Source organism: Gorilla gorilla, chromosome 1 (genome assembly GCF_029281585.2).
Source record: "Gorilla gorilla gorilla isolate KB3781 chromosome 1, NHGRI_mGorGor1-v2.1_pri, whole genome shotgun sequence".
Lineage (NCBI taxonomy): Eukaryota > Metazoa > Chordata > Mammalia > Primates > Hominidae > Gorilla > Gorilla gorilla.
Genome location: NC_073224.2, coordinates 188,190,460 through 188,216,829, shown reverse-complemented (window position 1 = coordinate 188,216,829; position 26,370 = coordinate 188,190,460). Strand labels below are relative to the sequence as shown.

Below are 26,370 nucleotides of genomic sequence, written 5' to 3'. Positions count from 1 at the left end.
TTGGGGCTAAAGAGGAACAGGTACTGTACTCCACTTCAGATTTTATGTGGTTTGAGGCTCAGAAACACATTATCATCAGAAGCATTTGTTGGTTTTACAGCGTAGTTATACTGCAGTATTGGCCTACTGTGGCTGGTTTTTTGATATCCTGCCTGGTATCTTAGTACTCTGTAGCCTATCATCATTGAGTTTAAGAGGCTAGGAAGTCAAAAGGGAAGGAGTAGCATGGAACTAGACTTAATGAAATAAAGTTTCAAAAATTACTGGCCTTTAGGATTTTGAATCCCAGACAATTACAGTCAATAGAATGTGTGTTTGGCTGTTTCTGTACCTTATTTTATACGTTCAAATCTCCTAGAACCTGTTCAGTTGTGTAAGTCAGAGCAGCGTCCATCTTCCCTACCAGTTGGACCTGTGTTGGCTACCTTGGGACATCATCAGACTCCTACACCAAATAGTACAGGTACAGATTTGCATAATTTCTTTATGTCTCATAACTCTATTAACATTTGAGGTTTGTTTGTGACCTCTGATGAGGAGGGGGAAAGTTGAAGAAATGTGTTGTATATTTTCTGTTGGAGATATCTTAGTTTTAACATTATAGTTCCATACATGAAGTGGTTAGCTTTGTGTTTGAAACAGAAGCTTTATTTAGTATTATTTATTTTTAAATTTTTAAAATTTTTATTTTTGAGACAGGGTCTCACTCTGTCATTCAGGCTGGAGTGCAGTGGTACGATCAGGGCTCACTGTAGTTTTGACCTCCCAGGCCTCAGGCTCCCAAGTAGCTGGGACCACAGGCACACACACCACACTTGGCTGATTTTTAATTTTTGTAGAGAGGAGTCTCCCTATGTTGCTCAGGCTGGTCTCAAACTCTTGGGCTCAAACAGTCTTCCTGCCTCAGCCTCCCAGTGTGCTGGGATTATACAGGCATGAGGCACCATGCCTGGAATAATTTAAATAAAATAAAATATTACAGAGTTTTGTTTGTTTGTTACCTTAACATTTATTTGGTGATCTATGTTGACTTTTTGAAAAATTTACTCCAGCTAGACTTGCATACTTTCTTATTATGAAGCTGACACAGAAGTGCACAGAATAAAAACTGCAAGTCCTCTTTACTCTCCCCCCAGTAATTTGCATACATGTATGTGCATATACACTTATGTCGTGTATTTTTATTGTTTTTGTTTAAACCTAACTTAGGTTATGTGTTTCTGTGACTTGCGTTTTTCCTTTAACAAAGAGCACTTAGAGCACTTTCCATGTTTGTAAAATTAGGTCTACAGCATTCTTTTTACAGCTGCCTGGGCAGGTATTGCTTGTTTTTTCCACTGATGGACATTTAAGTTTTTTCCAGTGTTCTTCCGCTATAAGCAATACTTCAGTGATATCCTTGTACAGCACCTTTGGCATATGTTTATTTTTTTAGAAAACATTTATCAATCTTTCACCTTTTTGCCAGTTTTATAGTTAGAAAAAAGATACTTCATTTTAATTTGCATTTTCTTTTTGTTTGTTTAAACGTTTTGTTTTTTGTTTTTGAGATGGAGTCTTATGGCACTGTCTCGACTCACTGCACCCTCCACTTCCTGGGTTGAGGTGATTCTCCTGCCTCAGCCTCCTGAGTAGCTGGGATTAAAGATGTGCGCCACCACGCCCCACTAATTTTTGTATTTTTAGTAGAGACGGCATTTCACTATGTTGGCCAGGCTGGTCTCGAGCTTCTGACCTCCGGTGATCTGTCCACCTCCACCTCCCAAAGTGCTGGGATTACAGGTGTGAGCCACTGGGCCCAGCCTGCATTTTCTTAATTCGTTTAGGCTTAGGGTCTTTATTTCTCTGTTTTACAGGGATACTATCAGTATTAGATACTAGATTTATCTTGTTTTAAAATTAATTAAATGTATGTTGAATAACTTGTAGAACCAAACTCAAGGAAGCATCTAGCACTTTTCACACTGTTAAACCTGGAAACCAAAACCAAAACCACTCTTGAAGAAGTGGGAGATCAGCCCCTTTTGTTCATCCTCAGATTTTTTTCCCGGGTAGGATTTTTCCTGTGTAATGATGAATAATTACCCTGTGATTTAAAAAATTCGAATTAGTAAAAGTACTGATGCTATTACTTTGATCTTTACTATTTAACAGCATGGGCAGTTGCCTTTGAATTTTGAAAGAAAAAAAATAGCTCTCTTACTTGAAGCTCTTGGGAAAAGGCTGATAAGCAATTTGAATAATGAAATTGAAATATTTTGGCTGACTTCTGTATTTCCTGAGCTGTGTCACCTCTTCTTCATTTAAAAAATAGTACCTGTTTGTTGTTGTTCGTATTTTTATGTTGGAATTTTGAAACAACCAAAATTCCAAAATTTTTCTGTTTGGAAATACGTAAAACTAGCAACAGACTTTGAGAAAGTGAGAAGCTCTTATCTTATGTACATTAATTTTTGTAAAAATTACTTCCAGAAGATAATCTTCTGAAAACTATTTCAGTTGAAGGTATTTCAAAAATCTAACACTTTAGAGTAGATTTAAAGAAAAATTTAAAATTAAATTCCTGTGATTTATATCTTATTTGATTTTTCATCCTAACTTCATTTTCTCCACTTTTCTTTCCCTTACTTCTCTTGTTAATACAAAAAAGAAATAAAGGAATAAGATAAAATGTTTGCTCTCCTAAGTAAATCTCAGATCTTTTGTTTGCAGTTCCCACTCAAACTTTTCTTCTTAGATACAGTTTCACTTGTGTGATCACCTGGAATATTTGCATGCTACTTAATCATTTGCAATTCTTGGTCAATTTTTTTTGATTCCAATAAGAAAAAGCTGCTTTTCTCTCTTACTTTTTCTGTTGGGTAATAAAAAGAATATGAAGTTATTTACTAATAAGGTGAGCTACCTTTGGAATTTCCAAAATAAGCATTACCTTTTAGGGGTTAAACTTTTTGTGTTATCTTTTTAAAATACCTTTGTGAATATGATGACTAAATGTGGCAAACTGATGTGCTCTTTTTCACAACTATTGAACCATACATATAGGAATGGGCAAAAAATCCGTAAGTGACTCTGGATTCTTTTTTTTTTTTTTTTTTTTGAGACAAGGTCTCACTCTGTTTACCCAGGCTGGAATGCAATGGCACAAACACAACTCACTGCAGCCTCGACCTCCTCAGATCAAGTGATCCTGCCCCAGCCTGTCGTGTAGCTGAGACCACAGGCACATGCCACCATGCCCAGCTAATTTATTTATCTATTTTTTTAAGAGATGGGGCTCTCACTTTGTTGCACAGGCTGGTCTTGAACTCCTGGCCTCAAGCAGTCCTCCCAACTGGTCCTCCCAAAGTGCTGGAATTACAGGCATGAGCCATTGTGCCTAGCCTGGATTCATTTTTATTGCTGTCTTCAATTTCTTCCAGAACTGTGGCCCTGGCTTTCAGATTGCCATCAGTGTCTTAATAAACTTTAGTCTTCACCAGACATCTGTAGATTAGTATAAATTGCCTGACAGCCCTTAAATGCTCAGTAAGTTAAATTGATCTTAATACTCCATTTGTCGATTGGTTTGATACTTTTTTGTTCTTGCTTTACTACTGGATAAGGTACCAGATGATCATCTCAGAGATTAGGTGGCAGGCTTCTTTCTCTGTGTCTTCATTAATTTCCATTTCTTTAGTTAGACTGTTTAGGAATAGAAAAATGTTCTTCTGAATCTTTTCATTTTCTGCATTCTTCTCATCGTAGTCCTCTATTTTTATCTCCACCTCTGAGCCCCTGACTTAGGTGGAAAAGAAGAGAGGAATTTGGATGGTGTGTGTATTTTCCATGTGATTGCCAAAAAATATTGAATGATAGGAATGTGATATCCTGCAATATTTTAATGTTTATGTGGTCTTAATATTCTTTCCATTTTGCATTCCCAGTGGCTCACTGCTGCATTTTTAGGTATCTGGATCTGCAGTGTAAAATAAGAGTCCTGGCATCCCATTGGTAATCATATCTGTTGTTGGACTTGCAGCTCCACAACTCATATAATCAAAAGGGCCCCCTTCCTAGTATTAATGATAATCTTTAATTATAGAATGAGGACATAGCTTTTTGTTTCATTTATTTAAAAGGCTGTGTCCTCATTTTATATCATGATTTGCCATTTTCTGTGTGGAGTTTAAATGTTGATTTTCTTTATAAATAGTGTAGCGACTTTTACAAACTTAACCAAACTCTTTTTTGATTTTAGAAAAGTCTGCTTTGACTCCATCTCCCTAGTTTCTTCTCTTTCACCAATATTTTTCTCTAAAACCCTTTTAACTTCCTAGGCAGTGGCCATTCACCACCGAGTAGCAGTCTCACTTCTCCAAGCCACGTGAACTTGTCTCCAAATACAGTCCCGGAGTTCTCTTACTCCAGCAGTGAAGATGAATTTTATGACGCTGATGAATTCCATCAAAGTGGCTCATCCCCAAAGCGCTTAATAGAGTGAGTAGATGAACAGAATATGTATTTAAATGATTCTCCTGATTTTTAAAAATCTAATTTGATTTTGAGACTAGTGTTAATGACAGACTTGCCTCATCAGTTATTATTTGGGAAAATTAAAAGGGCAACCTTTTTAATAGAAGTTTTTTTATTGATGTATAATAGTTGTATGGACAACTTGTTTTTGGTTGGCTTATTGAGCAAAGCCAGTTCTGTGAGAGTTTTGATTTTAGTCCTAAGTTACTCCAAATGGAATAAATAGCATCACCTATAGTAATGTGCCAGTGTTATTAGTTGAACCCTGGCCGTTTCTACAGTACCAACATTAGGAGAGGGTCCAATGAGAGTGAATAAGCTATGAAGCATTATACAAATAAGAGGTTTCTGTTACTTTTTTCTTTTTTTAATTAGAGTGGAAATATTCAACACCTATCAGCCAGGCAATGTGCTAGGTTGATATCAAGGTTACAAAGATCCAGGCCCTGCCCACAGGGAACTTTTGGGGGAATAGGCAGACATTTATAATCTAATGGAATACGTGGTATGGTATCTTAGTCCCTTTAAGCTGCCATAACAAAATACAGTAATCTAGGTAGCTTATAAACAACAGAAATTTATTTCCTACAGTGTTATGGAGCAAAAGGGGCTTGCTGCCCAATGTGCTAGAAGCCATTACTAAGTCCCAGGTTTTTGAGGAAAGAAAAGCTTTTTATTGCAAGTCTACTTACAGGGAAATGGAAGTCCACCTCAAATCTGTCTCTCTGCACTGGCTTTAAGGCACTAATTTTGTTTAAAAACGTTTAGGGAGGCCAGGTGTGGTGGCTCACGCCTGTAATCCCAGCACTTTGGGAGGCCGAGGCTGGCAGATCACGAGGTCAGGAGTTTGAGACCAGCCTGACCAACATGGTGAAACCGTCTCTACTAAAAATACAAAAAAAAAAAAAAAAAAATTAGCCAGGCATGGTGGTGCATGCCTATAAATTCCAGCTACTCAGGAGGCTGAGGCAGGAGAATCGCTTGAACCTGGGAGGCGGAGGTTGCAGTGAGCTGAGATCACACCACTGCACTCTAGCCTGGGCAACAGAGCAAGACTCTGTTTCCAAACAAACAACAACAACAAAAACAGTTTAGGGAGCCAGGTGTGGTGGCTTATGCCCCTAATCTCAGCAATCTGGGAGGCTGAGGCGGGAGGATCAGTTGAGCCCAGGAGTTTGAGACCAGCTTGGGCAACATGGTAAAACCCTGTCTCTAAAAAAATACAAAAATTAGCCGAGTGTGGTGGCACACGCCTGTCGTCCTAGCTACTCGGGAGGCTAAGATGGGAGAATCTCTTGAACACAGGAGGTGTAGGTTGCAGTGAGCTGAGATTGGGCTGCTGCACTCCAGCCTGGGTGACAAGAGTGAGACTCTGTCTTAAAAAAAAAAAAAAAGAAGTAGAATTACTGATTTACTTTCATTTTACTTGTGTTTGTTGTAGATGTATTAATAGCTTAGTTTTTGTTGGGAATTACTTCTAATTCTGCTTTCTCAGGGGTTTGTACTGTTACTATAGCTAGGGTTTTTGCTTTTTAAGACAGTACAAATTTGGAAATAATTAAATTTAAATTTGCAAGCCAATTACCTTCAGCCAGTCCTTAGACCTTGAATGCTGTTTTCTTTAAATAAGAAATGTTGCGTTAAGACTCTAGGCCTCTTAAGTATGCACGTGAATTGAGAAATACAGCATTTGTATTATGACTGTATCATAACTGCTCAAAATGTTAGCACGTATATGGAAAATGACTGTATTTCTTCATCAAGTTTTTTGTCTTACGATCAATTCAGCTGTTGAATGTGGGAAAAAGTGAAATATATGTGGTCTAGGTGAATATATATAGTTAAGACGTGGAAGGGAGGTTTAAATCTACAACTAAAGAAGGCCAGTGTAGCAGAAAGGGCTTAGTTTAGCATGTTGGTTTCTTTTTTTCATCTTGAATGTTAAAACATAAACTATTGAGAAACCATTGTTAGCAGTTTGCCAATAGAAATTTAATTTTGGAAAAAAAGTTTTTATAATGGGTTAAAAGAAAATAAGCATTTGGAAGAAAATTCGAAAATGAAAGGTTATTATTAATTTTTGAAGGGTTCAATCATTATTTTATTTAAAAGAGAATTAAAGACCATCTTTTTTTTTTTTTTTTTTTTTTTTTGAGACAGAGTCTTTGTCGCCCAGGCTGGAGTGCAGTGGCGCCATCTTGGCTCACTGCAAGCTCCGCCTCCCGGGTTCACGCCATTTTCCTGCCTCAGCCTCCCGAGTAGCTGGGACTACAGACACCCGCCACCACGCCTGGCTAGTTTTTTGTATTTTTAGTAGAGACGGGGTTTCACCGTGTTAGCCAGGATGGTCTCGATCTCCTGACCTCATGATCAGCCCACCTCGGCCTCCCAAAGTGCTGGGATTACAGGCATGAGCCACCGTGCCCAGCCTTTTTTGAGACGGAGTTTTGCTCTTGTTGCCCAGGCTGGAGTGTAATGGCGCAATCTCGGCCTCCTGGGTTCAAGCAATTCTCCTGCCTCAGCCTCCTGAATAGCTGGGATTACAGGTGCCCACCACCGTGCCCAGCTAATTTTTGTACTTTTAGTAGAGGCGGGATTTTGCCATGTTGGCCAGGCTGATGTTGAACTCCTGACCTCAGGCTGTCCGCCTGCCTCGGCCTCCCAAAGTGCTGGGATCACAGGCATGAGCCACTGCACCTGGCCTAAAGACAATACATTAGCTATTGTTCTAAACAAAGTGCAATTGAATGTCACTTGCTAGTAAATCACTCATCTATCCATCCTTTAAAAGCATATGACTGTATTCAGTAAAAGCTTGATAATATGTGGTTAGCTCTTGGTAACATCACTGATAGACACTCTCTGGCTCCGGTTTAAGGGATTCTCCCAAAATTTCTATGAAATCGAAACATTTAAAACACCTGTTGTACCTGTAATAGGCAGGTCTACAAAGTCATCCACAGGCTCATGGGCTTCTTCTGTTCCTGCTGTTAAGGTTCCTTCTATGCTCTCCCAGTACCCTGTCCCATAATAAACACACAGTTCATGAACATCTGTTTGAAAGGGTCCAGAGTTAAGTTTTTATGTCCAACTAACCCACTCTGTGTTCCTTTTCTCCCTCAATTTCACTGTTCCTTGTTTGTATATTCTAATCTAGAAGCCCAAACCAGTAAGGACTGCACGTTTTATTTGGGCAGCACAGTGTTCTGTTGACTTGTTTTTTGTTTTGTTTTAACAAGGCTTTAGATTCTTTCAGGTTGGGTATGCTGACTCCCCAGTTCCATATATATCTTATGTCTTGGTCCTATCCACATATTCTCTGCCTGGCATCTGTAGCTATTTGAGCTTGTGACACCTGCTGGTCATCAGCTGCTACTGCTGATTTTCTAACTCTGAGGTCAAATTTCTTTTTACTATTTTTTGTTTTTCTCTTTCTGAAGGAAGAGAACTTGAAAGCTTAAGTCCTTTCACTGTTCTTTTTCTAAAGACCTATACTAATGATAGCTTCTGTGTAACTATGGCACTGAGCACTGTAGTTTACACATTTATAAATTAGATAAAAGTACATGTTGGAAAGAACTTGTACTTTGGAGCCAGACGTGTTTGAAATGGCTCCACTACTCACCAGCTGTATGACTTCAGACCAGTCATTGAACCTCTGAGCGTCTGTGTATTATGAGCGTCATTGTGTTTTCCTTAGGGTTGTAATGTAGATATAGACATACCATGTATGGTGCATGCAAGGTACTCAATAAATTGTTATTATAATTCATAGCTTTAAATTGTTTTTGCATACTTTATGATTTTATGCCTAAATTCTAGACAACTTAGCCCATTGCAGACAAAACTTTCCTGTATACATAGGTGTTGTTTTTAACTGTTTTCTTTATATCATTTGTTCTGAACAAGGTAAATTATGAAATGGCTGAAAATTTATCCCATTTTTTTTTCAATTTACAGTCTTATTGAGTATTTCACTTGGCTCAGACATGGTTTCTAACCATGGGTAAGGAGAAAAAACAGCATAAATAGGACCTTTGAAATTACATCTAAAATAAGATTCATATGTTATAGGATTTGGGGTTTTTAGGTCAATTGATTTAAAAGATTGACTCTATTTTGAGATACATCACAGAGGCACAACGCATTTTAAAGGTAACTTTCATGCTTTTTTTTGAGACAGAAGGTCTTACTCTATCACTCAGGCTAGAGTGCAGTGGCACAAACACAGCTCACTATAGCCTCAACCTCATGGGCTCAAGTGATCTTCCCACCTCAGCCGCCCCAGTAGCTGGAACCACAGGCACACACCACCATGCCCAGCTAATTTTTTTTTTTTTTTTGAGACAGAATCTCACTCTGTCGCCCAAACTGGAGCTGGAGTGCAGAGGTGCGATGTCGGCTTATTGCAACCTCCACCTCCCAGGTTCAAATGATTCTCATGTCTCAGTCTCCAAAGTAGCTGGGACTACAGGCGCATGCCACCACGCTCGGCTAACTTTTTGTGTTTTTAGTAGAGATGGGGCTTCACCATGTTAACCAGGCTGGTCTTGAACTCCTCACCTCAAGTGATCTGCCCACCTTGGCTTTTCAAAGTGCTGGGATTACAAGCCTGAGCCACCATGCCCAGCCTAATTTTTTATTTTTTGTAGAGATGGGGTCTCACCATGTTACCCAGGCTAGACTCAAACTCCTGGGCTCAAGTGATCCTCTTGCCTTGGCCTCCCAAAGTGTTGGAATTACAGGCATGAGCCATCATGCCTGGCCCCAGTTCTGTCATTTAATGATCATTTGATTTCTCTTACCTATATCTTTTAGACATATTTTCCATTGCCTCTCAAAACTGGTGAGGTGGACATTAGTTATAATACCTTGTGATATATACTACTAAATAATCAAAGAAGTAATACTTAGTTACTCAAGAAATTTTGAAAAATAGGTAAGTAACCAGGGCAAACTAGAATAACATAATATATTCTAATTTTAGAATATCCTAATATTCTAGTGTTCTAATACAGGCAGAGCCCAGAGGATTTTTACAGCAGTGAAACTATTCTGTATGATACAATGGTGGATACATGTTGTCATATATTTATCAAAACCGATAGAACAGGCAACTCCAAGAGTGAACCCTAATATAAACTGTAGACTTTGAGTGATAATGATGTGTCAATGTAGGCTCATTGGTTGTAAGAAATATACCTCTCTGATATGGGATGTTGATCATGAGGGAGGTTTGCAGGTGTGGAGACAGGGAATGTATGCATGCTGTCTATATTTTCTGTTCAGTTTTGCCATGAACCTAAAACTGCTCTAAAAATAAAGTTTATTAATTTAAAAAAATCAAAAGAAGTTAAGTAACAAGGGCAAATTATGATTAGATTAGAATACATAATATGTTTTCACACGTGTAGAGTTGTAATAAGACTCGTGTACTGTTTTATAAATATCTAAAGTGTGAGAAATTTGATTTCAATTTTTACATTTAATAAGTAAATTGTGTGCCTTTTTTATTTTTCCTTTATTTATATACAAATACCAACTGGGTGTGCTGGCTCACACCTGTAAACCCAGTGACTTGGGTGGCTGAGGTGGGAGGATCACTTGAGGCCAGGAGTTCGAGTCCATCCTGGGCAACATAAGGAGACCTTGTCTCTTAAGAAAAATATAAATATACATGCGTGTGTGCACACACACACACACACTTCCGTGGGTAAATTATGATCACAGGTATGATAATCTATTAATAATAGAATAATCTTTCTTTAGACCTGTTAACTGGCTCATAAAAGCCAGTTAGCATAAATTTACTTGCATAAAATGTTTTTTTATTTTATTATTTCAAGTACAGTTTTTTAATGATTAGGAAGAATGTTAATACCAATGTGGGCTTTTATTAAAGGATCTCAAACATAAAGACAAGACATGTTTCTGAGATTTGCCGTTTCTGGAATTGTTGCCAAGAATTGTGACATATTTAGATTTATACCCAGTAACAAAATCATAAAAGGAACTCTAGTTTTAAACTTAAATGCAGAGGCAAAGATCTCACTAATTTTTGATGACTTCTAGGTCTTGACTATCAACATGGCTTTGTTGAGCACATCCTGTGCATAAAGGATAAGACAAGAGACCTTGTCATCAAGAGAATTCTAAAGCATATATATGCATGCATGTAACCAGCTAACTGTACGAGTCTAGCTTACTATGATTCTAAATTGCTTTCTTTAGCTTAAATAAGGTAATTAATGTTTTTATAGTTCTTCTGGATCTGCCTCAGTCCTGACACACAGCAGCTCGGGAAATAGTCTAAAACGCCCAGATACCACAGAATCACTTAATTCTTCCTTGTCCAATGGAACAAGTGATGCTGGTAAGTGACCTTTGATAATTTAACTTTTTTTTCTTTAAAAATATTTGTGGCCAGATGTGGTGGCTTATGCCGTAATCCCAGCACTTTGGGAGACCGAGGTGGGCAGATCACTTGAGGTCCGGAGTTCAAGACCAGCCTGACCAACATGGTGAAACCCCATCTCTACTAAAAAAATACAAAAAATTAGCTGGGCATGGTGGTGCGTGCCTGTAATCCCAGCTGCCAAGGAGGCTGAGTCAGGAGAATCGCTTGAACCTGGGAGACGGAGGTTTACAGTGAGCCAAGATCGTGCCATTGCACTCCAGCCTGGGCGACAGAATGAGACTCCATCTCAAACAAACAAACAAACAAAATTGTAATTCTAGTATCAGGACAGATTGGCCCAATTTAGCACCATTCTAATAAGATCTGCTTTATTTTAGACCTTTTTGATTCACATGATGACAGAGATGATGATGCGGAGGCGGGGTCTGTGGAGGAGCACAAGAGCGTTATCATGCATCTCTTGTCACAGGTTAGACTTGGTATGGATCTTACTAAGGTAAGACCAAATTTGCTGTAAGTCTGTATGGGTATGTATGGATTATCAGTGATTGCGTGGTGAGTGTGCCTGCAAATGTAGTAAAATGACGTAATTTCTTTTTATACCTGTGTCTTCTTGTGATTTAATATAGATGTAGATAAGTAAACAAAATTTTATAAATGATGAAATAAGTCAAGCTAGGATAATTTCATAGAGAACAGTGTGTATGAGTTGTATGGATTAAGATTTGGTAGAGTTCTAATCTTAGGGTCAGAGGATCTGTGTTTTCGTCCTACCTCTAATATTAGCAAACCACGCACGGTCTTCAGTGAGTTTCTTCTTCTGTTTCTTCCTCTGTGGACTTCAGGGTTCTCTATGCAAATTGGACACATAGTAACCTGTTTCAGAGGGTTATTGTAAGGATTGGAAGAGGTAGTAAATGTAAAATTGTGACATATTTGTGACCTATGTCTCCCAGGTTCAAGCGATTCCCCTGCCTCAGCCTCCTTGGTAGCTGGGATTACAGGCACGCAAAATGACTTATATTGAGTCATGCAAAATTACCATAGTCTGGATTTGAATTTGAATTTAAACTTGGAGCTCTCAACAGAATGCATGCTTGAATTAGGAGACTGGTGTATGGGTGCCTTTGTATATTCCTGCCACCGTGCTAGAAACCCCCTCCCTTCACTTAATTCTCACCACACTACCACAGAGTAGGTGTTATTAACTTCATTTCATCAGGAAACTAAAACTCAGAAGTTAAGTAATGTGGCTGAGTCGTGTTAAGTCATATTAAGTGGCATACTGAGATTCTAATCTGCTCCATGATTTTAAAACCTGTAATCTTTCCACTACTGCCTTTGTCTTGAAGGCTTGAACTGTATTAACTTTCATATTGATTATTGTTCTGCCAAGCTTTGGGGAGTTGATTAAATTTAGAGTTCTCACTTTTGTTAGGGCAAAATCAATTCCAGTGTTATAGTCTTTGTCAGTAGTGAACTCCTTTTTGTTTTGGATTTAGAGGGCCATTAAGAAAAAGACTAATTCATAATACCTTCAAGTAAGTGTCTGTAATAAAACCTTTTACCCCTAATCTAAGTGAGAACAGAAACACAAGGACAACTTTTATTTGTGGAGCCCAACACACTTACTAGGAATGTTCTAGGTAGGAGAACATTTGCAGGAGTTTGTCCCCGGAATTGCTTCAGTAATCATTAGATTGTACAGCTGCTGGCTTTGTTGTTGTCGTTGTTGTTGTTGTTGTTAGGAAGGACGTTGTTTTCCAGGAGTGGCTCATTAGGCTTCCTGTTGAATCTCATTGGCCAGTATCAGGCATATGCTCGTGCCTAAACCTGCCACTGGCAAGGGGGAAGCTAAGTGATTGGTTTAAATGAATCCACATTCACCCCTTGAGACGTGGAAGAGAAGGCCATGGCAGCCCACAGCTGAACCTGAACTGAATCAGAGTTCTTGGGGGCGAAGCATGGATGGGGAGAGGCAACCAGATGTATTTGCCACAATCAAGTTTGTAATTCTTGCCTCACATAATTTTCTCTGCCAAATAAACCATATTTGAGTCCATAGCTGCTAAAAGCTTGTTATATTATAAATGATATTATCATAATTATTTTTTACTGAATGTGTTTAAAATAAGTCATTTTTGAAATTTTTATTGGCACAAATGGCTGTGATTGCCAACAGATTCTGAAATCTTGGTTCCTTTTATGCATTCCAAAGTATGTTACAATAATGCCTTAAATTTATGTCTTTTATAAGAATGTTTTCTCACTTCAGATACTTTCCAAAAAGAGTTTGTTTTCCAAATACTTTGTAGTTTTTAAAAATACTACACAGTCACATCCCATTTAACCTCACTCAGTCTTTAAAATAAAACAACCCTAACATATAAGCAGGGCATGTAATTATCTTCCTTTTCAGGTACTTAGAGAAATTGAGTTAATTTTTCAGGGCCTCCTCACAGCTAAGAAGAGGCTAAACAAGCTCTTGAACCCAGGTTGAAGACAGCTAAACCCAGCTCTCTTCATCACTGTTACAGCAGTTTGACTTAATAGCATGTATCAGTATAGCACTACAAACATTGAAGAAAATCTGTTAAATAAGAGTTCTCAGAAAAATCCTAAGTAGAAGAAAAAAATATTTATTTTTTTTAATTACGTGTGAAATTAAACTTTTTAAAAATGTTTTTTGGCTGTTCAGTTCCTTTGTCCATTTATCTACTGGAGTAGTGATCTTCATCTTGAGTTGTAAGAGCTGTTTATACATTAAAGGTATTTACCCGTGTTTTCTTCTTCAGCATTTTTACTCGGTGGTTTATAATTCTGCATTATCTAAAGTGGTAAGAAGTTGTACCAAGGCAGTATATAAGCTTCCCTGCTAATCTAACCCTATTTGGATTATGAATTTACATGTTCTGTGGAAGAAAAATGTTTATCTAAAATTTAAATGCTGAGAGTCTGATAATAGAGATTCTAAGTGTTACAGTCTTAGTGTCCCTTTCCAAGCTTGTGTTCATCAGCCCACTTTATATTTTCATTATATGTCCAGCCACACTGGTTCACTGATTAATCCCTGTCACACCCCTCTTCCTATCCTTTCCTTGTCTTTTTTTTTTCTCCCGTCTCCATGTCTTGTTCTTTTATCACAGGCTTACTCTTCTTTAAGGCTTTTCTCTAGTGCCACCTCAATAAATTGTTTCCCAGCTCTGCCCTCATTCTGTTCCCCCAAACAGAGCATGATCTTTCCTTGAACTGAACTTCCAAGGTGCTTAGAGCATTCTTGTATGATGTTTGTCACATTCCACCTACAATTTAAATGCTCTTGTTATTCTCTCATACTTACCTTTGTCTCCACCATAGCTTGCTTGCATTTATTTATTTATTTATTTATTTATTTATTTAGAGATGGGGTCTTGCTCTGTCGCCCAGGCTGGAGTATAGTGGTGCAATCTTGGCTCACGGCAACCTCTGCCTCCTGGGTTCAAGTGATTCTCCTGCCTCAGCCTCTCGAGTAGCTGGGACTACGGGTGTGCGCCACCACACTCAGGTAATTTTTGTATTTTTAGTAGAGACGGGGTTTCACTGTGTTGGCCAGGCTGGTCTCGAACTCCTGACCTCGGGTGATCCACCCACCTCAGCCTCCCAAAGTGCTGGGATTATAGGCACAAGCCAGTATGCCCAGCCTCCACCATAGCTTTTAATACACGACCTTGAATATAGTGGATATGTAGTTATTACTAAATGTTAAGAAATTTTTGCTTACTCTGGGGTGTTCTACTTCGTAATGAATAATTGATAATCTGATACTCATTTCAAAAACTCTTCTTCCATTCCCATTCTCTAATGAAATTCTTCTCTTTTTTTTATTGGTTAATCATCTTTCTCATGTCTTCCCGTATTCCAGTTTGTTGGTTCCCAGTCTGTATTCTTTTCTTCTTTTTGTTTATTCCTTTAATTGCTCATTTAAAAGTTTCTTACTGTGTAAATAGTAGTGAGAGCGCGAGTGTGAATAAAACTTAATTCTTGGATTGTAGGTGCTCATCATGTATGTCCTATACACTTGTCTAATGATGATAGAGCAACAGCAGTAGAGAGGAAAGTGCACACACGCCGCAAACTCAGATCCAGTTTGAATTCCACATTAATAATGGGACAATTAATAGTGGGACGCTTTCTGAGCTTCATATTTCTTCACTGTAATAATTTCTTCATCATAGGGCTATTGTAAGATAATATGTATGTAATATACAAATAATAAAATAATGTATATGTAATGTCCAGCAGATAGGAGGCATCAAAGGATTCCTCTGAGTGAGTTTGTTGAGTAGTTTGTTGTTGTTACTATACTTAGGGAGAAAAAGGAAGTTTCACAGAGGAAGTGACATTTGAACATTGAAAACTCTTTCTCTGTTTTTGAACTGCTAGGCAGGTTAATGGTCATTTCTGAATCTGACAGGTTGAGAATTAGTTTTTGGAGCATGCCTGGGCAATATGTGGTGGATGTTACCATGATTTGAATGAGGTGGTGTTTTGTTTTGTTTTGTTTTGTTTTTAATCTGTTTATCTGAAGAGAAATTTGATCTTCAAGGGTCGAATGTGTATGTTTTTCAGGTAGTTCTTCCAACGTTTATTCTTGAAAGAAGATCTCTTTTAGAAATGTATGCAGACTTTTTTGCACATCCGGACCTGTTTGTGAGGTATTTGACTGAACATGGTAGTTTCCAACGTTTACAGATGTAACTCAGCAGCTTTCTGCCTTTTTTTTTGCAGGATAGATGGATTCCTTGTCACCTTTCAAACATTTCTGGGTATTCTGTGGTATTGAATAATGTGTTTACACTGGTTGCCTGTTTGCTTAAAGTTATATGGTGGTGATGTTAGGCAACCAAGTTTAACACTTTAAAAAATTCTCAAGAGCCCATTAATAGGTAGCCAATGTTCACAAGGCCAATGGTATAAGTTTATTTAATCCAGGCACTGGCAATCACTGTCAAATTATTTGTACTATATCCTAATGAAGCTTAATTTTCTGAGTTCAGCAAACCTTTCCAAAGCACCTGTTGTTTGCTAGGCACTTTCTTACAAGTTGGAGAAAGGAAAAGTCATGTCTGCCCTTGAGCTTACAATATAGTATCCAAATTATAGATGATTTATAAATTTTAAATATAAAGCTTGCAATATTATATATGTGTATATGTATGAGATAGAAGTAATGTAAAGGTGAAATTGATTTACAAGGAGGTGAGTTCACATTGCCTTTCGCTGGTAGCAGGAAATTTTTTTGTAATGGGGAATGTTGTTAGTTCGTCTTCTCTGCATTCCTTAGTCTCAGACTGTGGTTTACTGAAGCTAGATACATATCACTGAAGTTTCTTGCTGGGTGGATACATTGGCTGACATTGATAAATATATATATATTTTTTTCTTGATGAAGATTTAAAAGAATAACCAATTCCCCAAAGGCAGAAATTTAAATAAATATGGCAGTGTTTAAATTAACAGATAATTTAAGAAGTAAAATTTAAGCATTTATTAGTAATGTGTAAGCAAAAATGGAACGTACCAGTTGTTCATTGGGTATAGATTTGAGATTTAAGGGTAGTTTTTATGTGTGAGAATTTAAACTTTGAGGCCCCCAGAACTATTTACAGGCCAGTTACAGTGACTCATGCCTGTAATCCCAGCACTTTGGGAGGCCAAAGTAGAAGGATTGCTTGAAGCCAGGAGTTTGAGACCAGCCAGGGCAACATAGCACAACCCTGTCCCTACAAAAAAAAATTTTTAATAATAAGCCAGGCTTGGTGGTGTGCACCTGTAGTTCCAGCTACTTGGGAGGCTAAGGCAGGAGGGTCATGCAGTCCCAGCAGTTTGAGGCTGGGACTGTGAGCTATAATCACACCACTGCAGCTTGGGTGACAGAACAAGACCCTGTCTTAAAAAAAATAAAAGTACAGTTCAAAAGCCAGTAGATAAGATTAAACGGAATCGTACAAATACTCCATTAATTCTAAGAAAGGAGAAAAGGAGAAATAATGGCATGAACAAGGAACAAAGGGGACATGTAGAAAACCTATTAAGATGGTAGAGTTAATCCCAACTATATCAACAGTTACCACTCAACTATATCAACAGACTGGATTAAAAAAGCAGGATTTATCTATATGATATTTTCAAGAGAGAAACTTTAAAGACACTGGTTAAAAGTAAAAGGATGGAAAATGATATACTATGCAAAACACTAAACATAGCAAAAACTGGTGTATCTGTGTAAGTATCAAAGGAGACTTTTAAGACAAGAAATATTATTAGAGACAAATAGGAATATTTTGTAATGATAAAAGCATCTATTTATCAAGAATAAATAATACTCCTAAATATGTATGTACCTAGTAACACAGCTTCAAAATACATGCAGCAACAAAAATTGACTAAAAAGAGAAATAGCCAAGTCCACAAATTCATCCGTCAGGGTCTCATGAAGCAAGTAGCCTCTGCCTTCACCACCTCCCCGCCCCCCCAAAAAATCAGGAAGGCTGTAGAAGATTTAAACAGCATTATCAAATCAACTTGACCCAATTGGCCTTTCTAAACACTACTCAACAATTGTATAACACAGAGTCTTTTCCAGGTGCATGTGAAATGTTTATCAAGATAGAATATATATAGGGAAGTCTTAATAAATTTAAAATAATTGGAATCATACAGGGTGTATATTCTACACCCATGAATTAAATTAGTAATTGATAACATACAGAAAATCTCCAATTATTTGGCAATTAAGCAATGCACTTACATGGACTTAATCTATGATACTAGAAACCAGAAGCAGTGTTTGCCTCAGAGTAAGATGTGGCGATTGTTTGGAAAGGGAGATATGGAAACTTTCTGGATTAATGGAAATATTCTGTTTTTTGATTAAGTGATGATTAATTAAATAGATATATACGTTTGTCAAATCCTCAAGCAAAACACTAAGACCAAGGCACATAGACCAATGGAACAGAATAGAGAACCCAGAAATAAAGCCAAATACAGCCAACTGATCTTTGACAAAGCAAACAAAAACATAAAGTGGGAAAAGGACACCCTTCTCAACAAATGGTGCTGGGATAACTAGCAAGCCACATGTAAAAGAATGAAATTGGATCCACATCACTCACCTTATACAAAAATCAACTCAACATATATCGGAGACTTAAATCTAAGACCTAAAACCATAAAAATTCTAGAAGATAACATTGGAAAAACTTCTGGACATTGGCCTAGGCAAAGACTTTATGACCACTAATCCAAAAGTGAGTGCAACAAAGATAAATAGATGGAACTTAGTCAAATTAAAAAGTTTCTGCACAGCAAAAGAAATAACAGAGTAAACAGACAACCCAGAGAGTAGGAGAAAATATTCGCAAACTATGCATCTGGCAAAGGACTAATATCCAGAATCTACAAGGAACTCAAACAGATCAGGAAGAAAAAAAAAAAAAAAAAAAAACAAATAATCCCATCAAAAAGTGGGCTAAGGACATGAATAGACAATTATCAAAAGAAGATAATGATAATAAAATAAATGGTTGGCCGGGTGCGGTGGCTCACACCTGTAATCCCAGCACTTTGGGAAGCCGAGGCAGGTGGATCACGAGGTCAGGAGATCGAGACCATCCTGGCTAACACAGTGAAACCCCGTCTCTACTAAAAATACAAAAAAATTAGCTGGGCGTGGTGGCGGGTGCCTGTAGTCCCAGCTACTGGGGAGGCTGAGGCAGGAGAATGGCGTGAACCCGGCAGGTGGAGCTTGCAGTGAGCCAAGATGGCGCCACTGCACTCCAGCCTGGGCAACAGAGCGAGACTCCATCTCAAAAAGAAAAAAAAAGGCCAACAAACATGAAAAAATGCTCAACATCACTAATTATCAGGGAAATGCAAATCAAAACCACAATGCAATAATACCACCTTACTCCTGTAAGAATGGCCATATTCAAAAAAAAAAAATAGATGTTGATGTGGATATGGTGAAAAGGGAACACTTTTACACTGCTGGTGGGAATGTAAACTAGTACAACCACTATGGAAAACAGAATAGAGATGCCTTAAAGAACTGAAAGTAGATCCACCATTTGATTCAGCAGTCCCACTCCTGGGTATTTACTCAGAGGAAAAGAAGTCATGATATGAAAAAGACACATGCACACACGTTTATAGCAGCACAATTTGCAATTGCAAAAATGGAACTAGCCCAAATGCCCATCAATCAACAAGCAAATAAAGAAAATGTGGCATATATATACTGTGGAATGCTACTCAGCCATAAAAAGGAACGAAATAATGGCATTCACAGCAATCTTGATGGAGTTGGAAACCATTATTCTAAGTGAAGAGACTCAGGAATGAAAAACCAAGCTGGTGGCGAGCATCTGTAATCCCAGCTACTCGGGAGGCTGAGGCAGAGAATTGCTTGAACCTGGGAGGTGAGGTTACAGTGAGCCGAGATCACGCCACTGCACTCCAGCCTGGGTGACAGAGCGAGACTCCGTCTCAAAAAAAAAGAATGATACAGTGGACTTTGGGGCTTCAAGGGGAAGGGTGGGAGGGGTGTGAAGGATAAAAGACTACACATTGGATATAGTGTACACTGCTTGGGTGATGGGTGCACCAAAATCTCAGAAATCACCACTGAAGAAGTTATCCATGTAACCAAACACACCACCTGTTCCCCAAAAACCTGTTGAAATTAAAAAAAAAAAAAACCACTAAGACCAATGCATTTAATTATATACATTATACTCAATTTTAAAATGAAACTGTAAGCTAACTCCTGGTCCTAGGTCCTCAGTCCTCTCAGCCTGACTTAGGTGGACCATGCTGGGGGTTGTTGCATCATCTTGTCTTGTACCAGAAAGCAGGACGTTAAATTTTGTCTTTCTCCCTTGCAGCATTAGTGACCAGAAGGATCCCAAGGATCGAATGGTTCAGGTTGTGAAATGGTACCTCTCAGCCTTTCATGCGGGAAGGAAAGGATCAGTTGCCAAAAAGCCATACAATCCCATTTTGGGCGAGATTTTTCAGTGTCATTGGACATTACCAAATGATACTGAAGAGAACACAGTGAGTTCTGCATTGACATTTTTAAATTATCTTAATTGTATACTGATTCAAGATTTTATTTAGGGGCAAATAATAATGATGAAAGCAATGATTAAAAGATGGTCACCACCCATAGAAGAAATTGTTGTTAGAGCAGCATAGTTTGAATGTAGTGAGAAGGAGGAAAAAGAGTAGGATGAGATGAGGATGGGGATGTAGAAATCAGATCTTGCAAGGTCTTGTAGACCATAATATAATTTTATGGCTTTTCAGGATCTCATTTTTGTTTTGAGAAGATCAATAGAAAGATTTTGTGAAAAATAAATTGAGAAGGGGCAAATATAGAAGCATGGAGACCATTGTGGAGGTTTTGACATTATTCCAAGAGAGACATGGTGATTCAAGCTTTATTTTGGAGGTAGAACTGATTGATGGATTGGGGGAGGTAAGGGAAAGGAGACATCAGAGATGAATCCTTGCGTGTGGACGTAAGCAGTGGCAGTGTTATTTACTGATAAGGAAAAGATTGGATTTGGGGAGGGAAAAATCAAAAGCTAATATAAAATATAAAGTTGTAGAGGTCTGTGAAGCTGTCAAGTAGGGAGATGGAATTTAAGAGTGTGGAGTTTAGGGAGAGGTCTGAGATGGGGATGGGGCTTTCAAAGATTATAGTGTATTTAGATGACATTTTAAAGCTCTAGGATTGGATAAAATTATTTAGGAAGACAGCATAGCTACAGAAGAGTAGGTAACCCAGAACTGGCTCTGAGGCTCTAACAAATTTAGTGGTTGAAGAAAATGACCAGCAAGGAAGACTCAAATGCATGTAAAAAGGCTTTAAGAAGTGAAAAAAACAAAACCATAGCCCACAGCACCTGACACATAATAATCTGTCAGTAAACATGATTCTCCATATATTTCCCTCTCCAAGTGACGCATTACGTGTAGTCCATACTGAAGACAGACAAGTATGTGTCTGTTCTTATTCATTTGGCAGACATTGATAAGTGCCTACTCTTGTCAGCCCTGAGTGAGGCACACAATCCTTGCCTTTAAGAATGTCTTAGTCTAGTCAGGGAGACTGACACAAAGCAATTAAAATATTGTAGTTAAGTTCTACAATAGAAATATATATATAGGGTGCTTGGTGTGTGTAGAGCGAGCAGAGACCCCAGTTACCAGATTCTCTGAAATGTCATTTGTGTTTTCTCATCAAAAGAAAATTATGTTATATTTGCTTGCAGGAACTAGTTTCAGAAGGACCAGTTCCCTGGGTTTCCAAAAACAGTGTAACATTTGTGGCCGAGCAGGTTTCCCATCATCCACCCAGTAAGTTACAGAGCTCCTCTGCAACCTCTGCTCTCAAAACTATTCTGTCTAAAGAGGGTCATTAAAAGCGCCATAGCTGAGGTTACTGTCAGTTGTGTGACTAGCTGTGTGTTTCTTATTCCCTGAAGTGGAAACTCAAGTTGATTGGTTCCTCATCTTTTCCTTTTGTAAGCTCCAGACTCTTAGCTTCACAAATTAAGTGCGTATAAAAAGAAGGGATTTAGGAAACCAACTTTTAATGCTTCCAGAGTCATCTTATATATAGCAATTTGTGCTGTAGAGACCTCAGCAACTGTGAGACAGTTTATATAAGTGATACGTAGTTTCTACACAGTATATTCCTGGCATACTGCAGATACCAAAACCGAGGATGCTGAAGTCTCTTACATAAAATGGTGTCTTTTATATTCATATAACCTGTGCACACCCTCCTGTATACTTGAGTCATCTCTAGATTACTTATAATACCTAATACAATGTAAGTGGTATGTAAATAGTTGTTTCACTATTTATTTGTATTATTTTTATTTTGTATTTTTTAATTTTTTCTTTTGAGACAGGGTCTTGCTCTGTCCCCCAGGGTGGAGTGCAGTGGCACAATCATAGCTCACTGCAGCCTCCTGGGCTCACATGATCCTCCCACCTCAGCCTCCCAGTTAGCTGGGACTATGGACATATGCCACCACACCCAACTAATTTTCTTATTTTTTTTTTTTTAGAGTCAGTGTATCACTATGTTGCCCAGGCTGGTCTCAAATTCCTGGCCCCAAGTGATCCTCCCGTCTTGGCCTCCCAAAGTACTGGGATTGCAGGCGTTAGCCACTGAGCCCAGCCTCTGTATATTTTAGATCCACAGTTGGCTGAATCTGTGGGTACAAAACCCGTGGATATGGAGGGTCAACTGTACATACCCTCAACATCTTGTTTGTTTAGTGCAGTATTAAAACTGGAAACACTGGCTGGGCCTAGGTTGGGGCTGGAGCCTGGGTGTACTTGCAGACCAGAACAGATAGCCCTTTTGGTTTTAAGCTTCCTGGGTTGGCCACAGCATCATTTCAGGGATGATCCTGCCCACGTGGCTCTGAATGAATGCTTGCATTGGGGAAAAGGGTATAAAAGGCAGGTAGGTACCTCCTGGCGTAATTGGAGGCTGTTTGAAGGGTAAAGGATTTCCCCATGAAGCCAATTATTTCCCCAGGTTATGTGATTTTGGAGAGGTGGCTGTAGGTATATATAATCTACTAATTGAAAATATCTATTCAGTTTCAGCCTTTTATGCTGAGTGTTTTAACAAGAAGATACAATTCAATGCTCATATCTGGACCAAATCAAAATTCCTTGGGATGTCAATTGGGGTGCACAACATAGGGCAGGGTAAGTGTGTTGGCATTGGGTGGACTACAATGTTATAGGAGAATTTTATGAAAATGGCTAGACTAGATGTCATTGTTAGCAACTAAGCATTGGTATTGGGGGTGAGAGCAAAGGGTGGGGAACTAGATAGGTTATCCCTAAATTGAATGGAGTATCCTGGAGTAACCATCAACTTGACAAGAAAGCCTTGTGGCCACTTGGCACTACTCATCAGAGATTCTGTCCCTTCTCTCCACAGGCTGTGTCTCATGTCTAGACTATGATGAACATTACATTCTCACATTCCCCAATGGCTATGGAAGGCAAGTGTGTCCATTTCCTCTGATCAGCAGTAGACTCTGCTGTTCCTTGAGACATGCCCCTTCCCCCTCTTCCTCTTAACTGTCAACCTTACCTAAAAACTTTTGATTTTGCAGGTCTATCCTCACAGTGCCCTGGGTGGAATTAGGAGGAGAATGCAATATTAATTGTTCCAAAACAGGCTATAGTGCAAATATCATCTTCCACACTAAACCCTTCTATGGGGGCAAGAAGCACAGAATTACTGCCGAGATTTTGTAGGTATTTTTTCTGCCTTAGAGCTCTTATGCTTTTCTGAAATAACTGCCTTTTGTCTTGAACTACAGCTTCTGGATTAGGAGTGTGAAAGAATGGTTCTGTCTTTGTAAGCGTGTTTCACATTTTATGTGTCATGTCTTTTGCTGAAGTCCCATATCAGAAGAAGACCTAAAACGTATATTCAGAGCAGTCAGAGGTCATTGATAGGTTTCCTTCCTAAAAACCTGACTTGCAATGTTGAACTAAAAGAGGCCTTCCTAGGTTGCCTAGCTAAACCAGATTATGGATCCCTAATTTATTCTTGCCAGATTGAATGATGAGCTGGTCCTTACAGCAGACTTTGTGACCCCTGCAGCACTGCCTCCTGGTTCTCACAGCTATCCCTTTTTCTGTGCCTTTGCTGGGGAAAAACAGTAACCATCACATTTTGCACACATCTGGCTTGCTTCCACTTGACACTCTTGGGTCACATGCAGATGACTGTGCCAGTCAGTGGAAAGTCTACAGTGATGGCACCATGACTTTCTCTGCCTCTGGAACCCTTAACTGGGGGGAAGGGGACAGTGGGAAAGAAAGTTTCAGGCGTTGATAGCAGCTCTCCTCCCTCTGCCCTGGTCATGTCTCCCTTTTCTGGCCTCTTTCTACCCTGTTTATGCCTTGCCCTTCCTAACCAGGCCTTTGCTGTGTTGCTTATCTTCTCACATTCCATAGTTGTGTGTCCAAGTAGAGGTCTGTTACGGCTTTCGCAGAATGGATCCTTGCTCAGGGAAAGCATTCACACCATCTGGCACAGAGGTCCCTTTCAACCTGAGGATGAAAGCCTGCATTATATTCTTAAGCAAAGCCTTCCCTGACCCCCAGTGCCCATGTAAGCTCACCACAGCACTTACCACCTAGAATCTCAATGGTGGTTATGTCTCTCTCCACTAGGCTGTGAACAGCTTGAGGATAGGGAATTTGCCAACTCTGTTATGGTCCTTGCACCCAGAATAGGACGTTCTTGCCCAAACCCACCATTCTTGGGATCTCAAGTTCATAAGCATCCTGTTGAAGGCCCTCATTCTTATAGTTAGCCCTGGGGAGTCCAGTTCTGTTAAGATGCTTTCATCAAAAACTTCACAGTTGCTCTTCTGTGCTCTACTCTGTAGTTGGGCCACACTGAGCAGATTCTTTGGTAGAATTTTCAACTTGAGACTAACACAAGTATTTCCTTTTCTGTTCAGTTCTCCAAATGACAAGAAGTCTTTTTGCTCAATTGAAGGGGAATGGAATGGTGTGATGTATGCAAAATATGCAACAGGGGTAAGATCCTCTATTTTGCCACTTGTTTTAGGCTACATTAGATTGTACTCTATCCCTTTTTCTGGCTTCCTTCATTAGTACTTCCTTCATAATGCACTTCCTTCTACAGTATATTAGAGCTGGAACTTTAGGACAGCTCCAGTGTATGTCATCTCTTCAGGGCCAGCTTTTTCTTTCCTTCCCCTACCTTCTCCCAGCAGTATAGGTAATTATAATCATTTTTACTTTTCTCTCTGCTCTCAAAACACTTGAGAATAATATATGTACAACAATGCCTGGCACATAGTAAGAACCCAGTAAATGTTAGGTATGTGGGGTATGTTTATAAAATGAAGCACTAAACTGTGTGTTTCCATACACACACAGTTGAAGATTTTGTATAATAAAATTTACTGACTGCCTGGCACCAGAGATACCAAAATGAGTTAAGATAGACCTTTCCTTCAAGGAACTTGCACTCTGTACTACTGCCCACTCAGTGTTCTTAAACGGAGGAAAGATGTTATGAAATTAACAGGAGGAGCCAGTGAACTGCATTTTGGACCTAGAGAATTTGAAGTGTCAAAAGCACTACAGTGCATCTAACATTAGGTTAGGGGTTTATGGGTCTAGTTCCCATCCACCTCTATTGTTTTCTAGGAAAATACAGTCTTTGTAGATACCAAGAAGTTGCCTATAATCAAGAAGAAAGTGAGGAAGTTGGAAGATCAGAACGAGTATGAATCCCGCAGGTAAGCCGACATTGTTAAGTGGAACTATTGCTGCAGTGCTTAAACTTTGCCTAGGCGTAGGCACAGGGCTGGGTTTGAGAGACAGTAGGGCAGAGCATAATAGTATAGACCAAGTTTGAATTCCTGGGTTCGTATGTCAGAACTACCACTTACTACCTTTGTGACCATGGATGGCTCAGTCAGCTAACTTCTCTTTACCTTCTTTCCTGAAATGAGAATAAAGGCCTTGAGAGGAAGCCACATCTTAACTAACTTTAAAGCCTCTGTAATTTACTTCTTGACCCTTATTCTCTCCATTCATACTATTTTCTCCAACATATTGTTAAATCCAAGGGAGTTTTTCTGAAATGGAACTTCTCAGTTCCTCTAACACTTACAGTATATATTAAGGGACACTCAAGCCCTACAGAGGTAAACTGATTGACCCAGAGTTGCACAGTAAGTTAGACAGAGCCAGAAGTAGAATCCCAGGTCTCAGCTTCCACTATTCTTTTTCTTCTATTGACCTTATCATACTATCAGGCAGCCCTTATTTCCTTCTTTGACAACTAGCAGTGGAGTCTTCTGAGCCCATATCTCTGTTCCTTACTCCAGTGCCCTGGTGCCAGCATAAGGAGATTTAGTCTGTGACCTACAGCACTTAAAGCCATTTGACTTGTATTATACTATATTCAGGATGGCTGCAGGCTTTCATTCTCAACATTGGCAGCTCCTCTTAACTCTTTGTTTTAGCCTTTGGAAGGATGTCACTTTCAACTTAAAAATCAGAGACATTGATGCAGCAACTGAAGCAAAGCACAGGCTTGAAGAAAGACAAAGAGCAGAAGCCCGAGAAAGGAAGGAGAAGGAAATTCAGTGGGAGACAAGGGTAAGCTTGCCTGCCCCACCCTCCTAAGTGCTGTTCCTCCTAATTTATTTCAGTGAATGTTGAAGAAGTGATGTGCCAAACACTGTTTATAAACAAGATGATCGCTGGTCCCTACTTGAAACTCATTTCAGTCTAATGGCGGGGTGGGGAGCAGATATGAAATAGTAAGTATATTACAGAAGTACAAAGCAAATATG

The 26,370-nt window shown here is 39.0% G+C and overlaps 1 protein-coding gene across 16 annotated transcripts in view; it reads left to right on the top strand.

Annotated features, from left to right (window-relative positions):
• The window catches only part of OSBPL9 (oxysterol binding protein like 9), a 209,917-nt gene that overhangs the window by 182,828 nt on the left and 719 nt on the right, over positions 1 to 26,370 (top strand). For all 16 annotated transcript variants that reach the window (XM_031001674.3, XM_031001680.3, XM_055348541.2 and 13 more), the window contains 13 exons: positions 359 to 463; positions 4,320 to 4,479; positions 10,776 to 10,888; positions 11,311 to 11,429; positions 15,542 to 15,627; positions 19,861 to 20,032; positions 21,256 to 21,340; positions 22,604 to 22,714; positions 22,953 to 23,016; positions 23,131 to 23,271; positions 24,496 to 24,574; positions 25,214 to 25,305; positions 26,038 to 26,173. In XM_031001674.3, coding sequence (XP_030857534.1) covers positions 359 to 463; positions 4,320 to 4,479; positions 10,776 to 10,888; positions 11,311 to 11,429; positions 15,542 to 15,627; positions 19,861 to 20,032; positions 21,256 to 21,340; positions 22,604 to 22,714; positions 22,953 to 23,016; positions 23,131 to 23,271; positions 24,496 to 24,574; positions 25,214 to 25,305; positions 26,038 to 26,173 — 1,463 coding nt within the window. The remainder of the gene's footprint in view (positions 1 to 358; positions 464 to 4,319; positions 4,480 to 10,775; positions 10,889 to 11,310; positions 11,430 to 15,541; positions 15,628 to 19,860; positions 20,033 to 21,255; positions 21,341 to 22,603; positions 22,715 to 22,952; positions 23,017 to 23,130; positions 23,272 to 24,495; positions 24,575 to 25,213; positions 25,306 to 26,037; positions 26,174 to 26,370) is intronic.